This window comes from Stegodyphus dumicola, chromosome 12 (assembly GCF_044657685.1).
Source record: "Stegodyphus dumicola isolate Sdum_Otavi_A_Nest chromosome 12, ASM4465768v1".
NCBI lineage: Eukaryota > Metazoa > Arthropoda > Arachnida > Araneae > Eresidae > Stegodyphus > Stegodyphus dumicola.
In genome coordinates this window covers 36440642-36461189 of record NC_140779.1, presented here as the reverse complement: position 1 = coordinate 36461189, position 20548 = coordinate 36440642, and the positions used below count along the sequence as shown (strand labels likewise).

Below are 20548 nucleotides of genomic sequence, written 5' to 3'. Positions count from 1 at the left end.
ATTTTAAACTGGTTCTGGTATAATTTTAAACTGTGTGCATAATTATTGTATGTGTGTATTAATTGCAGTATGAAAATTCTTAAGATTCTTTTTCAATTTTGATATGAACCTTTTCAAATTTAGATTTTCAAATCAAATTAAATTTTCTTAAGTTTATTTTATTTATGCGTTGTGAATGAATGCCATAAATTTGTATTTACCTGTTCTTTTTTCCTTTTTAATAAATGTTTTTCTTTTTGTTTCTTTTGTTTATTAATAAAATTATATAAAAAATTATATCTAATCAAAAATATAATAGTCTACTCGATGTATATAAAATGTGTAAAAGTAAAAAAATATTAAATGCTAATGGTTAAATTTAAACCGTTATAAGTAGTACAGAAGATACTATGATAAGCACAAAAAATAAGTAAAATGTGTTTGTGTATGTATATGTATGTAGTGGTAAGATAAAAAACTAAAAAAATCTACCTAAGTAAGCAATAAAATGAGTGAGTGAGTAGCTATCTATGTAGAGATATTAGGTATTTTAGAAGCAGGAATGATGAAAAATGAGCAACGCCTTCACTGGGAATCAAACCACAGACCTCTGGAATATGCGCCCATTGTGCAGACCACCACACCGCGAAGGCATGCGAAGAAGGCAAGAGAAATACCTTATATACTTCCCCTTTTAAAGAGCGACTGGGGTTTTAGGGGACCTAGTCACCAAATTCTGGGTGTGAAGAATCATCATTCACCACCCTTTTAGTTCGGGCGCCACTGTAGAGACATTAGGTATTTTGGAAGCAGGAGTGATGAAAAATGAGCAACACCTTCACAGGGAATCCAATCATGGACCTGTGGAATATGCGCCCAGCATGAAAAACCATCACACCACGAAAGCACTCCAAGAAGACGAGAGAAATACCTTATATGTGTTGCCTAAATACATATTACAATCAATTCTTGGAAGCTAAAAGCATTTTTGGAAGATGTTCTTTTGAATTGGTGTGAACTAATAAATCTCACCATTATATGTATGCACATATTTGTATATGTATGTAGGCAAATATACAAGGTGTAGCTATTAATTTTCAGGACTGCTCTAATAACACCAGAACAGATGAGGTGAAAAACGTAACCTTTTAATATGTTTCGAAGTAATCCCCATCTGCCGTAATACACTTCTGTGCTCGGCTGTATAAGTTGTGGGAACAACTTTTAAAGTCCTCTTTCGAAAGGCTGTTCAGTATCGACGTCACGTTGCATGACATTGCCAGTGAAAAGGTTTTTGGCCAAACATCAGGTCGTGGAGCTGCACCATCTGCCATGTTCTCCTGACTTTGCCCCGCAGACTTCTTTTTGTTTCCTAAACTCGAAACTGTGATCAAAGGAACACGCTTTGTAGAAGTTGAAGACATCAAAAAGAACGTGATGTCGAGATTGAAGAGCCTTCCGAAAGAGGACTTTAAAAGTTGTTTCCACAATATATACAGCCGAGCACAGATGTGTATTACGGCAGGTGGGGATTACTTCGAAACATATTAAAAGATTGCGTTTCTCACATCATCTGTTCTGATGTTATTAGAGCAGTCCTGGAAATTAATAGCCATGCCTTGTATTATAGAAATATAAATAAAATATAAAAGCTAAAAATTTGTAAAATTTAAGATTAGTTATTAATTTGATTGATTTTTATTATGTTTAGTTATCAACATGTTTGACATGCATTCTTTTTACAATGTTAGCATAATCAGTATTGATTGATATGTGAGAGAAAGTAAGGATCACTGTGTTTGTATTGATTGAATGATGAAGCTTTTGGAGTTCAAGGAGTGATTTTTTTTTTCTTTGAGAATATCATAATCGAAATAGTAATCATCAATTATCTGGGTAAGATATGCAAGTTAATATAAATTAAATGAAGAAATGATAATGAATTAATAAATAATTTTATTGATAAATGGCAAAAGAAACAAAAAGAAAATGAATTATTAATTTATTAAGTTCTTCGTGCAACATATTTATTGAACAATTATCTAGATTGTAAAAACATATCTCTATTTATGAACCTGCAAAATTTTAATATTTTTTATAAGAGACTTGATGTACATGTTTTGTACTATACAAAACACTGGAATTTGTTAATGATTGTTGTCCTTGATATATTTTTAAATTGTAATAAACTAAAATTAGGTTCATTTTATTTACATTTGAGATTGAATGCGATGTGAGTTAAAAATAAAAAGATGAATGAAAAATTATGTAGTATAGTATACTTTTTTAGATGCTGATCAAAATACCATCTCCAATTACCAAATATATTTGAATACTTTCTGTTATTAAATGGATGGATTTATATGTTTAGAAGATGTGCATTATTGTTAAATAATCTAATTATCGAAAAATATATATCACAAATATCATTTTGAGATATTTTTGACAATTAAATTGTGTGTGTAGAGTTTGCAGCTTCAAGCTAAAAGACTGATTTTAATTTTAAATGAATTATAGATCATTGCTAACTCCAGAGTAGAATGTTATGATATTTTGTCTCTTTTCTTTTTTAATCTGATATATGCGTGCATATGTGTTTTGCAAAGTAGGAAAAATTGATGTTAAAAATTGTGGGAAAGGCAAGCTGTTTTAAACAAGAATCTAAATTAATTTAATAAAATATTTATCTCTTTTGCATAATGTCTTAAAAAGGATTGTATAATTAAAAAGTTCTGTACAATATGTATTTTATCTCCTAGTTTCATAGCTATACCATTATTCATATTATGATGAAATGTTAACACTTCTGTCTATATATTTTATAATTTTAAAGGGAGTTGTAAAAAAATGAAATATAAAGCATGTTACTTTTATGATTACTTATATATAAAGTGCATATATACTGTGAAATACTTTCTACTAAAACTGTAATTCTTTTTCTTTTTCGTTTTTGTTCAAGAATATGATGAATTATGCTAATGTTCAAAATAAATTTATATGCACAAAAATACTTCTGAAGTAATCATCATTTTGATATATTTTAATGTATAATGAAGAAAAGGCAAATTTAAATGTCACTATCCAATCTAGTTTCGTTATTATGATATTTCAGTCGGTGTGTTTCTGAAATGCAAATAATGGTACAACATTATCCGATATATCCGTTATAATAATAGTACAACATTATCCATTATAATTAAGCTGATTTGCTCAAATTACGCTTTTGGTTGCATTTGTCTTTGAATTTCTGTGAATATGGTTTAAAAATATCATTTGAAAATCTTTGGTGTGGAGAGCTGTCAATGATTCAGAAGCAGAGCAAACAGTCATGAAAATGACAAGATGATTGAATGCTTCAAGGCAGTTAGTCTATGCCATCTGGAAGCAATTTATATACCCCGAAATTGTTATTAGGAAGCCTGGGAAAGCTACAAATTTTCCTCTGCATAATCAAGTTCTTGTTGATTTTTCTGCTTAAACCACATTTCTGTATACCAGGGAGGAGCAAATACTTCTAAGCGCAGGCCAGAAAGGTCTTTCTAACTTTATCATATGGGCAGAACCATGACAATCTCTTGCTGCGCCCATAGCACTTGAACAAAATTGGTCAGGAAAGCGATGGAAATATCATTGCACTGGATTTTGTAATGGGCTGCATTTGATCTGCCAGCCGAGTTTTGCCCATTCGTGCTGTGTATATCCCTTTTGAGTAGGCTGCTCAGAAATTTTAATTAGAGCCTTTATGTCAGAAAGTTTTGAGTTGTGCTTACCTCATAGCAGAGTCAGCACTACAATTTTGCTGCCTAGTGCAATCTCTGTAGTTTCTAAATTCTACTGCACAATGCATTCCTGAATTCTTAAGGTTCTGTTGCCTCTAATTACCACCACCACGTGAGGCTGTGCCTCTTGTACAGGCTCTGGTGTTGGTCTTACAGAAGAGTGTCGGTTTGAATTAGTGCAGAGAACTTCAGAATTATAATTTATAATAGCAATACTTTGTTGCCTTCAGTTACAGAAGTTGATGTGCATTTGAGATCTGAATGTGTTTGTATCTTGAGGAAGCCAAGAATCTTAAATATTCTCACTAACATTAGGTAAAATAAAAGCCTTCCATCACGTACATTTATACTTGTTTTTTCAGTTCATATTTATGTGTTATAACATTACCTATCAGTTCTAATAAATTCATTCAGCTTTCTATATTTTTTGAACAAATAGTGTTTTTAACATATGCAAAGATAATTTTAATGTATATTGCTTGACATTGAAAATGCAACACCAAGATGGAGTGGTCAGAAATTTATGCAAATTTTAGAGTAGACGTGTGTCACTGAATTATGCGAATGATGTGAAATGTGCAGCTCTCCGACGCATATGAAGTAAGATATAAGGGAAGGAACATGCAGAATGGGCAGTATTCGTTTTGTTATTTCTGCCAGACGAATTGTCGAAGAAAGTTGGTTTTTGTCCCGGAGGATACGTGTAATAGGAGAGAATGCCAGGCCACCATCAATGAAGGCACTCCAGCAGATAGACGATTTTTCGAAGGGTATAGTGATCAGACTGAGAAGGGCGGGTTGGTCCTTGCATCAAATCGCAGCTGATATCCACATGGATGCGAGCACGGTGCATCGGCTATGGCGAACATGGTTAAAACAAGGATATGTGGGAAGACGGAGGGGTACAGGTGCAGCACGTGTGGATCGACACATCTGCCGGCAAGCTGTGGCTATTCCCCAAGTCACTTGTACTGCTATTCTACAGCATGTGCAAGATACCCTGGATGTTCCCGTGTCGACCAGAACCATTTCCCGTCAATTGGTTGAATGTGGCCTGCACTCATGGCGTCTGTTAAGAAGACTGCCATTGACACTACAGCAAAGACGCAAATGTTCAGAATGGTGCCGAACTGGAGCGATATGGATGACAGAATGGCGAAATGTCATGTTCTCAGATGAGCCACGCTTCTGTTTATCCAGTGACAGTCACCGCATACGTGTGTGGCATCGACAGGAAGACAGATCTAATTCGGCTGTAACTGTGGAACGCCCTACCGCGCAACAACGTGGCATAATGGTTTGGGGCGCTATTGCCTGCGATTCCAGGTCATCTCTAGTTCGTATTCACGGCCCAACGATACTTGGATAATGTACTGCGGCCGGTGGCAATCCCCTATATTCAGGGGCTGCTTAATGCAATTTTTCAGCAGGATAACGCTCGACCACACAGTGCTCGCATCTGCCAACGTGCTCTGCAAGGTATACAGATGCTTCCCTGGCCACCGTACTCTCCTGACCTGTCACCAATCGAACATGTGTGGGATGAGATTGGACGCCGTTTTCAAACTCTGCCCCTGCCTCGTTCAGAAGATGAACTGTGGCAAATGGTTGAAAGGGAATGGAGAGCCATCCCTAAGGACACCATCCGCACTCTTATTGACTCTATGCCTACGCGTGTTTCTTTGTGGATCGCTGTCCGCAGTGGTCCTACATCCTACTGAGGCAACGTCGTTCTCGCTCTGTATTCTGACTATCATTTTGAAATAAAGATCACTTATTGCTGCTTGCTGTCTCTGTCTTTTTTCCAAATTTCATCACCTTTCTGACCACTCCTTCTTGGTGTTACATTTTCAATGTCGAGCAGTGTATGTAGGATCTCAGTTTTAATGAAGCAGTATAAATGTAGTATATAATTGTTATTCACATGACGACAATGCACTAGCATGCATTTTCAAACTCATCTCATTTTAATGAATGCAATAAATTTGTATTTTGATTATTATATGCACTTTCTTAATCTTTATTAAAAATGTAATTTAAATTCAAAATTTAGTATAAAAATTAAATGTATAATATATTATTAAAATTTAATTTAAATTCAATTTAAAATTAAATAAATTTCTTTTTCTTTAAATTTTTTGGCAATTAAAATCATTAGATTTTTTGAATTGAAAGATTTGGGTAAGAAAAAATTATATTAATAAGTTATACCTGTAGTAAATCTAGAAGTAAATATTAAGGGGTCTGAGCATATTTTAACCAAAGTAAATGAGTCATCTTATGATATCTTACCATCAAAATATGATTTCATTTGTGGTGCAGATATCAATCATCAAATAACAAGTGCTTTGTCAAAGCTTAAACAGAGATAAAATTAACTTTTTATTAAAAAAAAAAAAAAAAAAAAAAACTAACTAAAATTGTGAGTTTAGAAGTAGTTTTGTCAAGTATAAATTATGAAATGTCACTTTCTCTTAAATGTCAACTTTACAAATTTGAACTTTTAAAATGGTTGTCATGCTGTTCAAATTTATTCATAATGATTTATTTTCCAGGAAGCTTCTATGAACAAATGAATAGTTCGTTCATACAACTACATTCAGCATCTGATCTGCCAGCTAACTTTCTGACTCAAGATAAGAAAAGTGGCTCCTTTTTTTATAAATGTCCTATGTGTTCTTATACTGCGGCTTTTTATAGCATTCTTAAACGACATATTGTGACTCACACTGGCGAGCATCCACATAAGTGTTCCATTTGTCATACAAGTTTTACACGGAAAGAAAACCTGAAGAGACATATGGTCTCTCTTCATAAAACTGTATGTCTTTAAAAAGATACAGTCAAAAGTCTTTAATCCGGACTCGTCTGGACTTTGGCGATTCCGGATTATCGGTTTTTCCAGATTATAGATCATCAGTTTAAATCTGGTAAGATGGCATGCAGAAATTATAAAATTAAAAATAAGAAACCGTAATTTATGAAATAAAGAGCAATTATGATCTAAAGGGTATCAAAATTTATATAAAAAAAGCTTAATATTTATTTGTTTACTTTATTAAACATTTCTTTCAATGCGCGCATGCATAAAGCATACATTACGCATAGTCTAAATTAGAAAATTGCAACCAGTAAACTATTTGATGTGTATTCGTGATATTTATAATGACGAGGAAATTGATTTAAATCATATGAGTTCATTGAGATGAAACACTACATTTAGTAAGGAATTAAATGCCGAATAAAATAAAAACATCTGCGCTGAAGATCAGGATAGTGCTGACAGATCAACTTCCAGTTCATTGCGCACCGTGACGTCCCCCCCTCCCCCGCAGAGCAGCGTGAAATTGATAAATAGATTTTGGAATGGTTAGAGAAACAAATCATCTCTTTGTCACTTTCTTCATGCCTTTATCAATTTTTTGCAGCAATTCCACTTTTTGTTTAATGGACATCGAAACATGCTTTCACTTGTAGATCCTTTGGCAGCTTCAGAATCCGAAATTCTATTGACATAATTGAAAGTTCAAGTTTACGTTTATAAAATTGCTCTAACAGTCTGCAAAAAATAATAAGCCTCATCCAATTCGAAGATTAAGGAACAACGCAATATGCAACATTAACTGAAATAGATAATTAGGTAATTTTAGCTTAGCTTATATTGTCCGTTATACATTAAATGCGCATGCGTGAAGGTATTGAGCACATGCATAGAAAGTTTGTAGCTTTGAGGTCCGGATTATAGATCATTCTGGATTATGGACGTTCGGATTAAAGACTTTTGACTGTATTGTGTTTCTTTTTTTCATTTTGAAAATATTTTTTTACTTGATGGTTTTAATTCATCCAAAAAACCGAATTGTGTATATGTTAAAAAGTAAAATTATGTGTTATTTATTTTATCAAATTATACATTTTGTAGCTAGCTATTGTAAATCTTATTCTTTCCAGAGTTACCTTGAGAATGTTTTTTTGATTAGCTGTTACAAATATGAAACATATTTTTTCATACAAAACAATATTCAAATAATATATATTTAAAAAAAGCAATATATCAATTAAATTTTATGAAATTTGATATTATTGTTTCTTGAAAAATTACTTATGTATTAAAACTGTTAAAAAGATACACGAGAATCAGTTTAATGCATGCGAATTGACAGCAGTGTGTACGTAAACGTTAACTGAGCTTCAGTTTAATGTAGCATTTTGATAAGAATAATTTTGTGATAATAAAAGTTTTCAATATCTATCCACATATTCTAGTACATTTCATTTTAATAACAAGAATTAGTTAATATTTTTGTTCTTTTGTGCATTTTTTAAACTTTACCAAACTTTTGAAAATTGAAGACATTTTTCGTTTAGATTTTTAATTAGATATTTTGGTGTTATTTGAGTTGAATGGGGGGGGGGAACTTGTATTTATGATTTTCATTATAGGTGAATCTTAAAGGAAATGTTATTGCTTGCCAGTAGGCTACTAACATGAAAGAAACCAATCTCTTTTGACGATTAATAATTAAATCTGAATTGCGTTTATGTTCGAAGTATGAATCATCAAATGACAGTTGTTTTTGTGCATCTACAAAGATGGAAAAAGAAATTACTGTTTTTTAAAAAAACTGTAAAATCAGTGAGTTTTGAAACATCTTAGCTTTGTCAAACAAATTCTAAAATGCCTTTCTCGTATTAGTTTAAATGCATTTTAGAGAATTTCTTTTTTCATAATTAAAATTTTAATTAAAATGAATTAAAAATATGTTTAATTTTTAAAATTTTATGCTGTTTAAATTTATTTAGTACGATTTATTTTTCAGGAACCTTTTCTGAAAGAATGAATAATATGCTTACACAAATGCATCCAGTATCCAATGTTTCAACCAACTTCGTAACTCGAGTAAAGGAAAATAATTCCTTTTTTGAACATTATCAGTGCCCCATGTGTTCCTATACTGCAGCCTTTTACAGCATTCTTAAACGACATATTTTGACTCATACTGGGGAACGCCCATATAAATGCTCCATTTGTCATAAAGGTTTCACACAGAAGGAAAACCTGAAGAGACACATGATTACTCTTCACAAAATTACATTATTATAGTTTTTTTAAATCATGAATAAGGTGAAGGAGAAAGTAGCATTTTATTTAATATTTTTGTTTTATCCAAAAAATTAGAATTGTGCATACAGTTGTACCCCCGTATCCGCTGTTTCTCACTAATATGCGGTTCAGAGTGACACAGAGACAAAATATCAGTTGGTTTTTATAAATTGTCAATTTCAAAATGCAAGAGAAGTGATAAAATTCATCACACTGGCAAAGATTGATTCTTCAAACACACACAGTTTCCATACATGTGCACTATCTTTTGGCACCAATGTAGCTAGATACAAAAAATGAAGATGTTTACTGCAGAATTTTATATGTATTTTTAGGTTAAAGAAAACCCCTCAAAATTTGATGGTTTGATTGAGTACCCTAACTTGAGAGTCATAAATATGTTTGTGAGGATTTTGGCTATCACTGGTTGCAGTATTATTTGACTCACCTTTTATTTCCATATACATAATTATTATTCAACTTTTTTTCTGCTCTTACTTATAGCATTCATCTCATTCTCATCAATAACACATTATTGCAACTTTCTTGCTTTTTAAAGTTTTATTTACTTTATTAAGAATTTATTTACATTCTTATTTTATATGGGCTTGAAAATATAACAGACATACTGCAAGTGTGTTGAAACTAGTATGCTATTGGTGCTAGAAAACTAAATATTCTTTTCTTCTACTGACTTTTGAAGCTGTATGTTATGCTATATACAACAGCATTTTTTTATTTTGCCCTGGTTTTTCACAGATTAAGTTAAAATATTAGAATTCTTTAATTTCATTGTACAAGAGCAATTATATTCCCATACACAATGTAATTCACATTATTTTGTTTAACAATATAATTTATAATGCATTTTTGAGCACAGAGTTATTATAACATTATTTTATGTTGGTAAAGTTTTACTTCCTTAGCTTATCAGATAAATTTAAACATTTTGTGTTACATGAATGCCTTGTTTTAAATAGTTTTCACTATTATCTGCAGTTTCATGTATATGCGGCTATGTTTTGAAACCTGCGGATACAGAGGCACTTCTGTACATTGAAAAGTTGGCTGTATTTCTTATTATGTTAAATTGTACATTATATATATATATGGGTGTGTGTGTGTGTGTGATAAATCTTAATTTTTAAAATTATATTGAGATTATTTTTTGAAGGATTAGTTCCTATAAATGTGAAGAACAGTTTTTCTTACCAAGTTGTGTAGTTTGTGTATTATATATTAGAAAAAATCAGGCATCAATTAAATTTTGAAAGTCGTATTGTAATATTTAATATTATTTTTACTTTGAAAATTACTTATATTTTTATTTTCCTTTTCTTTTCTCTCACTCCCCCTCCTGTAATATTAATTTCACAAGCAACGAAAAATTAAATTTGATGTATATGGAGTTTGTATTCCTAAAATGTTTTTTAACTTATCAAAGGGCTATTATAAAATATCTCAGAAAGTGCCATGAAAAAGGTTTTTTTCTTCCTTACAAAAAGAGGTTTTTTATGCAGTTTCTTTTTTATTTTAAATTTTATAAAGTTCCAAAATTTGAAGAAATTTGAAATAATATGTGCATCATGATGTCTTTTTAATGATTTCCAATTGTGTTGTCAATATTTCAAATATCGTGACCTTATAATCCACAGCATTAATAAAACACTTTATAGAAAGCAAAGAGCATTGTTTTTTTTTTTTTTTTTTTTTATATAAAATATATTATAATTTAAGTGTGTGTATATATATATATATAGGAATTTCAACAGGTTTAACAAAATAAGAGAGGCAATAGTATACATCAACAATTGGGTTCTAAGTGCTGGTTTGTCTTGATGGGCATTATCATCCTTCTTATTTTTTGAAACAATCTCTGACTACTCTATCTATATGTTATACATATATACAGGGTTATTCAAAAAGAAAGAGCAGATTTCAAACATTTATTTCTTCCAAACTACAAAAGATGGAAACATGATTCTGACGTTAATGGATAGAGAAAAGTTTACAATTATGGTATGCATTCAATGTATGCGTTCAATAACTGCAGATTGTATGGCTTCATGTGCAGACAATGTTTTAGAACTTGCCATACCGTTGGTTGAGGAATTTGAAGTTCTTTGCTTGCTCGCGATGTGGATTTCTTTGGGCTCCTTTCGTAAAGTGTACGAATACGCTTGACATTCTCGTTCGATGTGCGTGGACGTTCCGTGCTTTTCCCTTTGCAGATGCAACCATCTTCTACGAATTTTCGATGCCACTCGTAAATTTTCTTATGATACGGTGGTTGTTTATTAAATTGATGGCGAAATGCTTGCTGAACTGCAACAATGGACTCTAGTTTTGCTAATTCTAGAACACAAAAAGACTTCTGCTGTGGTGTCGCCGCCATTTCACTACAGACTACCAACTGACAAATAATACCAGAACAAACAACAGTGCCAATGTGGCTATGATTGGAACTTTTACCTGTACTAAATTGTACACTTTTTTCTATTCATTAACGTTAGAATCATGTTTCTATCTTTTGTAGTTTGGAAGAAATACATTTTTGCAATCTGCTCTTTCTTTTTGAATAACCCTGTATATAGAGAGAGCTTCAGTTTTTGTAAATGGCACACTGTAATTTTCTCATATTCAGTTTTTTTTTTTTTTTTTTTTTTAAGTTTCTTTTTTCATGTAACTGAATTGAGTTTGCTAAAAATGTTACTTTCAGTGGCATTATTAGTCATAGTTAAATATTTTTAATGAATTTAATATTCATGGTACTAAAATAAATAGTAATAATTATACATCTTCTCTTTATCAGCATTCTCAGATTGATAAAATTAGTTTATCTATAATATTAAATGAATTTTATTTTAATGTCAAAAGTATTTTGGCATAGCTCAGTTATAATCCATACAATAAACTTCTGTTATATATATATATCACTTTTTATTAGTGTTTTTTTTTTTTTTTAATTTACATTATGAAGTTTTATTAAATGTAAGTACTCTACCAATTAATTGAAGTTTGCACTGATTAATTTTTAGGATTAATTTATTGTTCTGAGGTAATTTTATGTTGCTTAAATATTTGAAAGTAATGCTTAATAATTTCATATTAATAACATTCACTGATGTAATGGGAAACCAAAACCCTGCTGTGTAATTGATTTACTAAGTCACTATAATTATGAAGTTTGATGTAGAAAACTAATGTAGTTGTGGTAATTAAGGTAAAGTTCAAAGTATTTGTCTTTCCGAACCTTTTATTATCAGATAATCTTTAAGAAATACCACTACATAAATTGTTTCATTAGAACTACAGTTTAGTATATTTAGTGTAATTAATTTTTTAAGTTTTTTAGATTTAATGTCTGAAAATTATTGATAAAGTTATTTTAAATTTATACAAAGTCTGTAATCCGGACTCGTCGGGACTTCGGTGATTCCGGATTAAGGGTTTTTCCGGATTATAGATCATCAATTTAAATCTGGTAAGATGGCATGCAGAAATTATACAATTAGAAATATGAAACCTTAATTTCTGAAATAAAGAGCAATTATAATCTAAAGGGTACCAAAATAAAAAAAAAAAAAAAAAAAGCTTAATATTTGTTTACTTTATTAAACATTTTTTTCAATGTTAGTTGTTTAAGTTGCTTTGTTTTTTGTGCTAAACGCGCATGCATAAGTTCGTGGCTTTGAAGTCCGGATTATAGATCATTCTGGATAATGGACGTCCAGATTACAGACTTTGCACTGTAATATTTCCTGCAGATTTTGTTCTTTTATATGTTTCACCTTTCTATCCCAGCTTTATTAGTAGTATTATCAAAGTAGGTCAAAAATCTTATTAGAAATTCTACTGTAATCTCTAGTAATGATATATGAAATAATAAGGTAGAGGGACCAAAAGTTGATCATGCAGTAGTAATTGATCATTTCAGGGGAAAAGCTTCAAAATAAGGGATATTTTGGTTTGGCGTTCGTGCAGACCTGCTTATAAGACGCTACTGCGGTCTAGTATCACATTTTATCAACTCCCAGTTGATATGCCTATCAGTTAAGTAATGACTGACAGTGAAACTTGTGCTCTCCCAGATCCTGCTAATTCTTGCCGCCTGATTACCATTTTCAGTTAGGGATTGACTTCGGTTTTTGTGTAAGTACAGTGATTTATTTGTATTATTCAATTTGGCAATCAAATATTTATTAAGTGCATGTATTATTGAATAAAATGACCAGAGTCGTAGCTAGGGTGTTCAGCGCCCAGGGACAACTGAAGATTTCGTGCCCCCTACTGCTTCCCAAGGATGGAAAATATTTAATTCTAAAATGTCGTAACATCAGTTTGGCGCCCCTTGGATTCTGCGCCCGAGGACAGATGCCCCCCTTGCCCCTCTCTAGCTACGCCCCTGAAAGTGACCCGTGAGTTATGTGATTTACTCTTTATTTTTAGGTGGTCAACTACTGGAAAGGAAACTTTTTTTCTAAATTATTTATAATAATTTTATACTACAACTTTTTTCGGTAAAAAAGGTCATCACTAGCTAGGTAGGCAGTTGAAGAAATCCGTTAACTACGAAAAAATTAATTATTGTCTCCACAGCTAATACTGTTGACAAGTGAATGAGAAATTTCCCTTAGCTGGTCAACTACTGGTGCTTTTACTTTAATTTTCCCTTTCCCCATTTAAAAATTAAAAGGTCTTCTTTGCTGACCATACTTAAGAGAAAAAGCATTAACTAAGCCTAGCGTATTATTCTTAAAATCGGTCTTTTAAAACAGTCGGTATAAATTTTGAAAACTTTTAAGCAAATTATATAAATGTCTAGCTAAAGTTAGATTTAACTTTTGTACAAAAATGGCTGAATTAATTTTTGTTCAAAATATAGAAATTTTCCCAGAATTTGTTTGAAAAAGGCTGCTAGATGAATATTAGATTCTACTAATTGGATATCAGTTTTGTAATGCATTAAAAAAAAGAGTCACCAAAGTATTAATAGTTAAATTGAAGGAAACAAGTAGAAGTTTAATATGCATTATTTCTTAGTATCAATAAATCTGACTGTGCAATAATATTTTACAAAAGTTTTTCTTCAATTAGATATCCCAAAACTATGTACAGTCGTATCCATGAATTCAGTATCTGCGGTTTCAGTTATCCATGGTTCTTAACAGAGGAAAAAAGTTCCTTTGAAGTTTCAAACTGAATGCCAAATGATGATCAGCCTGTGACCAAATGTGAAACACAAACAAGCTGAGCATTATATTTGCACAAGATTTATCTACTATATGTACACACATGCACTTTTCTAACTGATGTAACTAAATCGAAGGAGAAAGAAAATGGTCATTTTTGGAACATCCAGTGCATTTCCAGGTTACAGATCATTCTTCCAGAATTGCATTTTTCATAACTGATCTTTCCTGCATAACGGCTGTAAAAATGTTAGCAGTGGCCTTGGTATCGCTAATCAAAGCATCTTTCATATATCCGCAGTAGGTTCTGGAACGAATTACTGCGGGTACAGGGGTATTACTGTATTTGCAATTTGGTTTGCCTTGTTTTTATATTATGATGTCTCTTTAGTTATTTCTAATAAATATATAATTCGTAGTTTTATAGTTTTAAATTGAATAATTTAGCTGTAGCATGTGAGCTTTAATAGCCAGTTAAAAATTTGCTGACTGTATATTTATTTGGCAGTTATTCAACAAGATTTTATGTTTTTATCTTAACTTCTTGACTCAAATCTTAACTAAACATTCATGGAATAAAATATAAATTTCAAATATATATTTTTTCACTTTTTCTAATGCAGAGATAACAATAAATTTTTATTTTGAAATTCATAAAAACAGATTTCAATTTTGCAGGTTTAATGTATTAGTATTTATATCATCCAATAAAAAATATTTCTGATAAGTAAGAGAAAGTTTCTAGGTATGTAATTTAGAGTAATTATTTTCATTTTCATTTTATGCAACTCATCAAGATTTCAGGTGGCAGGAATTCACTGTTTTGAGTTAAATTTATTATTTTTATAATGATTTGCACCTTGTGATGCTTTTCCTGTAAGCTGATTTTTCTTATGAATGCTATTTTCCTGTCTATATTTTAGCACAAAATTAAAATTTTAAACTTAAAATTTGATAATAAATTCGAATACATGTTTATTTTGTGATATTTACATTATTTACAATCTGTTTTGCATTCTGATTTATGTATCACTGCTATTCTGAAATATTAGGTAGGGATTATTATTATGTTTCTTTTTCAGTTGCACATTTTATGATTGAACTCTAGCCTCATATTGCATGCTACTAATAAGTTTATCGGAAACTAATTGGATTATACTAATAAGTATAACTGCAATTATACCTAATAACTATAATTTGCTTGATCACGTTATCATATTCACCATATTTTATATTGAGCTTAACTCTCATTTTATTCATTTGTGGTATATGGCCTTGTAAATGAATAACATCCCTCATAACTCTTCCTTTTTAAGTGGGTAGAAAGTATAAAATCGACAGAGATTAAAAAATATATGTATTACAAGTTTTATCAATTTAAATAATCACAATTGATACATAGTAACACTGTTACTGATATTCAACAAAAATAAGTGAACACATCCCACTAACAACGTAAAGTTCCCTTTTCCCCGTTTATTGTTTATTCTAATAATCTAATGTATATCTGTTCAGGCTGCAATCTTAACAGCGCTTTCAATTTATATCATTACTATCTAATATTTCTTTTTATAGTCTAACTCTATGATAATATTTTAAATAACATGATGTTCTGCTGTAATGAATCTATAATTCAGTATTTAATTGCATGTCATGACTATTTGTAAAGTGATTTATATTGCTTGTATGTGGTTTACTTTATTTTATAGCATTTTACTAATTTACTAATTTTTTTTTCAGATTCTTCAAATGAAAATAGTACATTTTTTAGTATATATGTAGATTCTGAAGCCCCTTTTAGTAGGCAGCATTTTTCAGAAACTAATACTTCAATTTCCAAACACGGTCGTTATCAGTGTCCTAATTGTTCTTATTCGGCACCATATCATAGTCTTCTTAAAAGGCATATTGTAACTCATACTGGTGAGCAACCTTTCAAGTGTTCCAGCTGTAATAGAGGTTTTACACAAAAGGAGAGCCTTAAGAGACATTTTATCTCTTTTCATACTGGTATGAATTCATATGAGTGTAAAATATGCTCTGCAACTTATGCCAGAAAAGAACAACTATGGACACATGAAAGAATACATGTTCAGTCTGTAACTGTTCAGTCTATAACATCAAGCTCTGCAGCAGAGTTGTTATGATCAAATAGCAGGCATTGCAATATCTCTATATACACATTTTTTATGTGAAATGTTTCCGATGAGAAATTTTTTGTTATTTTGCCTGTAGATGTAAATTTTATATGTGACCTAACTTTCTTCTGAAGCAAACTTTCTCAATAAAATTTAAAACAAATTACAAAGACATCCATCGCAATTTTATTTTTTCAAATCATAATTACAAGCAAATTTTATCCATAAATGCAATCAATGCATCTTCGTTGACTGTCGCAGCAAAGCTTTGGATGATCTGTCGAGGCCAGGAGGTTTTTAGAATAAATTCTGAAGGATATTGGTTTGTATACAAGCAAATAAGGTTCAAAAGAACGTGATTGTATTAAGCTGTACCTACCGCGTTTACATATTGAAAAGAATTCGAAATAAAATAGTTAATCCTAGAAAATCCTTTCTAACTATTGGTCATCACGAGTCAAATTGAAACATTAAAAATTTTCAGTATGGGACATAAAAAACTAGATTAATTAAAAGTAGCCATATTTACTTGGATTTAAAGTTATTTCTCTCCCATGATATTACCATTCTGTGATGCTAATTTCAAATTCACTGCCTTTTTTTTTCGGGGGGGGGGAGAGGATATTTTTGTGAAAAGTCAGTTAAAATATTTGAACATGTATAGGGAAAGAACTGCTGTAATTATTATTAATACAGCTGGCTTCTTCTCTGTTACTAGTTCAGAAGTCTGAAGGACACTTCTTTATATTAATAAAGTTATTTTTCCTATTACAGAAGCAAAGGAATAACTTTAATAAATTGTTTAACTTGATATCATTTGTTAAGTAGTCGAGAAAGTTGAAGATGCTCTTTTTAGTCGAACCATATATAACGCATTTTTTTTTTTTTTTTTTTTTTTTTTTTTAAACCCTACACTCTAAATTTTTCGTCTACCAATTCTGTACTTGCTTTTCAGCTTTCTGATTAGTAAGTTATTAAATCACTAATATTACTTTTGGAGAACATCTTATCTACAAAAAACCAAAAATATTGCCTAAAAGTATGAAAGTATTTTTCAGATAAGCTAGAGGTTCCCAAACTGTGCGCCATGACCTATTAACAGGAGTGCCGCAAATATTATATAAGCTTCATAATTAATGGAGCCAAGGCATTTGGTATAATTAACAAAAACAAAGTGAGAGGCTAAAAATATCTATGTTTTTCTTTGTGGGGTTTGATTTTACTTGACCGTATATAAAAGTAATGCCGCCAGAGCAGATTATCCTTTTCACTTGGGCTACAGAGACTAATTTCTTATATTCTGGAATCTTCTGGAAGATCTTTCGCAAAGTATATAAGCAACCGTTGCCGGCTCGATTCAGTCAGTCGGTTTATAATCTAAGTGTCTAGTGAAATTAAACTCAGCGCTTCATATAAATAAACAGTGATATGAATTAGATCATGTTAATGGTATATTCTTATTTATTGTCTTTGGTAAATAATTTTGTGACTTCTTGCTGTAATATCTTTGATGATGGATTGATTTTTGAATAGTAGTAATAATGCAGATAAAGGAAGTGTATCTTCAACCAGTGCCATGACTAATATGATGACTTTTTTTTAAATTTGGTTTTACGTCAACAGAAATGAATGGTGAAGAGAGACCACAATGAACGTTTTGGCAACAGAGTGTATGCTTCCAAGTAAACTGAAGCACAATTTGGAAACTAATCACTACAGCATGGTTGTCAAACCTCTTAATATTTTTGTCAGGACGTTATAAAACCTGAAACAACAAAAAATATTTTTTTTGAGACTGCGTTAATACCAAACAACTGTTTGCTAACATCTTGCAAGATGGTTTACAGAATTGCGAAATGTAAGAAGCATCATTTTATCACAGAACTTATTCTATCTGCTGCCGTAGGTATGGTGAACATCATGGTTGGTGAGTCTGATGGGAAAACTGCTTTTAAAAGTGTCTTTGTCCAATAACACATTTAGTCAGAGAATACAATATACGAAAGATATCAAGGATTAATTTATAATGAAAAAAAATGAAAGGAGTGAAATTTGGATTGCTGCTAGATGGATCTTCCAGAAAAGTCCAGAACATAAGAACTTCATTTAGAGGATATCAAGGATTAGTTAATGAAAAAAAATGAAATTGTTTTGTGCACGATGGCTCTCTCTCGTCGTAAGTTTTATCACGTATTAAGGCGTACCCACCGCATTTACATATTGAAAAAAAAGAATTCGAAATAAAATAGTTAATTCTAAAAAATCCTTTCTAACCTATTGGTCATCCCCAGCCAAATTGAAACATTAAAAATTTTCAGAATGCAACATAAAAAAAAAAAAAAAAGTTATACAGTCTAAAGTCGTTAATCCGGACTCGTCGGGACTTCGGCGATTCCGGATTATAGATCATTAGTTTAAATCTCGTAAGATGGCATGCAGAAATTCTAAAATTAAAAATATGAAACCGTAATTTATGAAATAAAGAACAATTATGATCTAAAGGGTATCAAAATTTACAAAAAAAAAAAAAAAAAGCTTAATATTTATTTGTTTACTTTATTAAACATTTCTTTAAGTTGCTTCGTTTTATGTGATAATACTTTCTCTTTAATTCTATAAACAGACATAATTTCTTGTTCAGTTACAAAGTTCCGCTGTTCAAGTCCTGTTAATTGCTGTGCCGAGAATACCGACTAACTTGTCAATCGAAATTTTTTCGTTTTCACTAACCTCTCTGTCACATTCTTCATGTCTTTATCCATTTTTTGCAGCAGTTCCACTTTTTGTTTGCTGAACATCGAAACATACTTTCGTTTTGTAGATCCTTTGGAAGTTCCAGCATCGGAAATTTTATTTGACATAATCGAAAGTTCAAGTTTATTTTTATAAAATTGTTCTTACAGTCTTCAAAAAATAATAAGCGGGATCCAATTGGGTGCTACTTTGGTAGACGGTTGCACGGATTTTTGGCAATTTACGTTGGCGCAATTGTTGGCGCTCTTTCTACAAACGTCAGCCATCTTGAAAAACGCTGTTTTTACGCATAGTAAAGTATTCAAAACTTAAAAAAAAAAAAAAAATAAATATCGTTAGAAATAATGGATTCATTTTTTTGTTGAAAATGTCGTTTTTTAAGATGGCAGGCAAGTGTAAATAAATACATTTACTATGAGTATAAAATACTAAAGTAAGGTTATTATTACTTTCATATAGCAAAAAAGAGAATAAAAACACCGCTATAAAAACATTGTGCCAACGTTTAATTAGATTAAAATATTACTGAAATTGAATATCGAAATAAAAAATATCATCCAACATTTAAAAGAATTAGAATATTATTAAATTTAAATACTTTAAAATATGTTATATAGAATATAATATATATATTATATAGAATAAATACATTTACTACGAGTATAAAATACTAAAGAAAGGTTAAATTATTACTTTCATATAGCACAGAAATAGAATAAAAATACTACTATAAAAACATTGCGCCAACGTTTAATTGGATTAAAATATTACGTAAATTGAATATCGAATTAAAAACCATCATACCAACGTTTAAAAGAATTAAAATATTACTTAAATTAAATACTTTAAAATAAGTAAATAAGAACGCTTCGTACACTAGAGCTAAAATGACAGCAATTAGTTTATTGTCGATAAAAAAGGAGGAATGTCTAATAATTTTCTTACCGTTACAGCGGTTATTTCTTCCGACATGACCACAATATCATATACGGCCGTCTCAGAATCGGCTCTTCTAACGATCTTCATCTGTGATCTACATTTTCGCATTTCATTGAAGAAGCAATTAGCGACATTTCCTCCAAAAATTTAAAATAAATTTCCTCTGACCCTTGTAAGAATTTATAAATAAATCTTTGATTAGGAAAGCCAGGCTGGCGAAAATAAGGTCTCAAAGGATAATTTTTTGATTCCGAGACCAAAAATTCTTGGTGCTTATCAAAAACATTAATCTTTGAAGGAGACATTTTTGAAGGAATTCGAAGATATTAATTAAATTTTAAAATGGCGCGGTAATGCACAAATTTTCAGCAACCTATCAGGGAGCTGATTACAGCTCATTAATGCACAAATATTCTATAACCAATCAGAGAGCTTATTATATCACGCCTAGAATTAAAATTATTTAAATAATCGTACATAATAAAATCATTTTAAAAAAGAAATGCAAAATTAAATTGTATTTTAATATTTAACAGCCATAAATAATGTTTAAAACATTAGATTAAATTTATAAATATTAAAAGCAATTACTTTTAAAGTAAAGTGACGTCACTGATTACATCATCCACAGCATAAAATTTCATAAAATATGATAAAGAATAA

At 30.8% G+C, this 20548-nt stretch overlaps 1 protein-coding gene across 5 annotated transcripts in view; it reads left to right on the top strand.

Moving 5' to 3' along the window:
* LOC118198591 (zinc finger protein 131-like) overlaps window positions 1-16366 on the top strand; it is a 31261-nt gene extending 14895 nt beyond the window's left edge. Inside the window, exons 3-6 of one of the 5 annotated variants that reach the window (XR_015044384.1) lie at window positions 6314-6579; window positions 8579-8883; window positions 12800-13014; window positions 15795-16366. Coding sequence is in view for 2 of the 5 variants with exons in the window: in XM_085827619.1 (XP_085683745.1) it covers window positions 6314-6579; window positions 8579-8599 (287 nt within the window). In the remaining 3 variants the exon portion in view is untranslated. Of the gene's footprint in view, window positions 1-6313; window positions 6580-8578; window positions 10829-12799; window positions 13015-15794 lie in introns of those variants that run through there. The other 4 variants (XR_015044385.1, XR_015044386.1, XM_035370307.2 and 1 more) reach the window with 4 other exon arrangements.
* Window positions 16367-20548: the final 4182 nt, after the last annotated feature.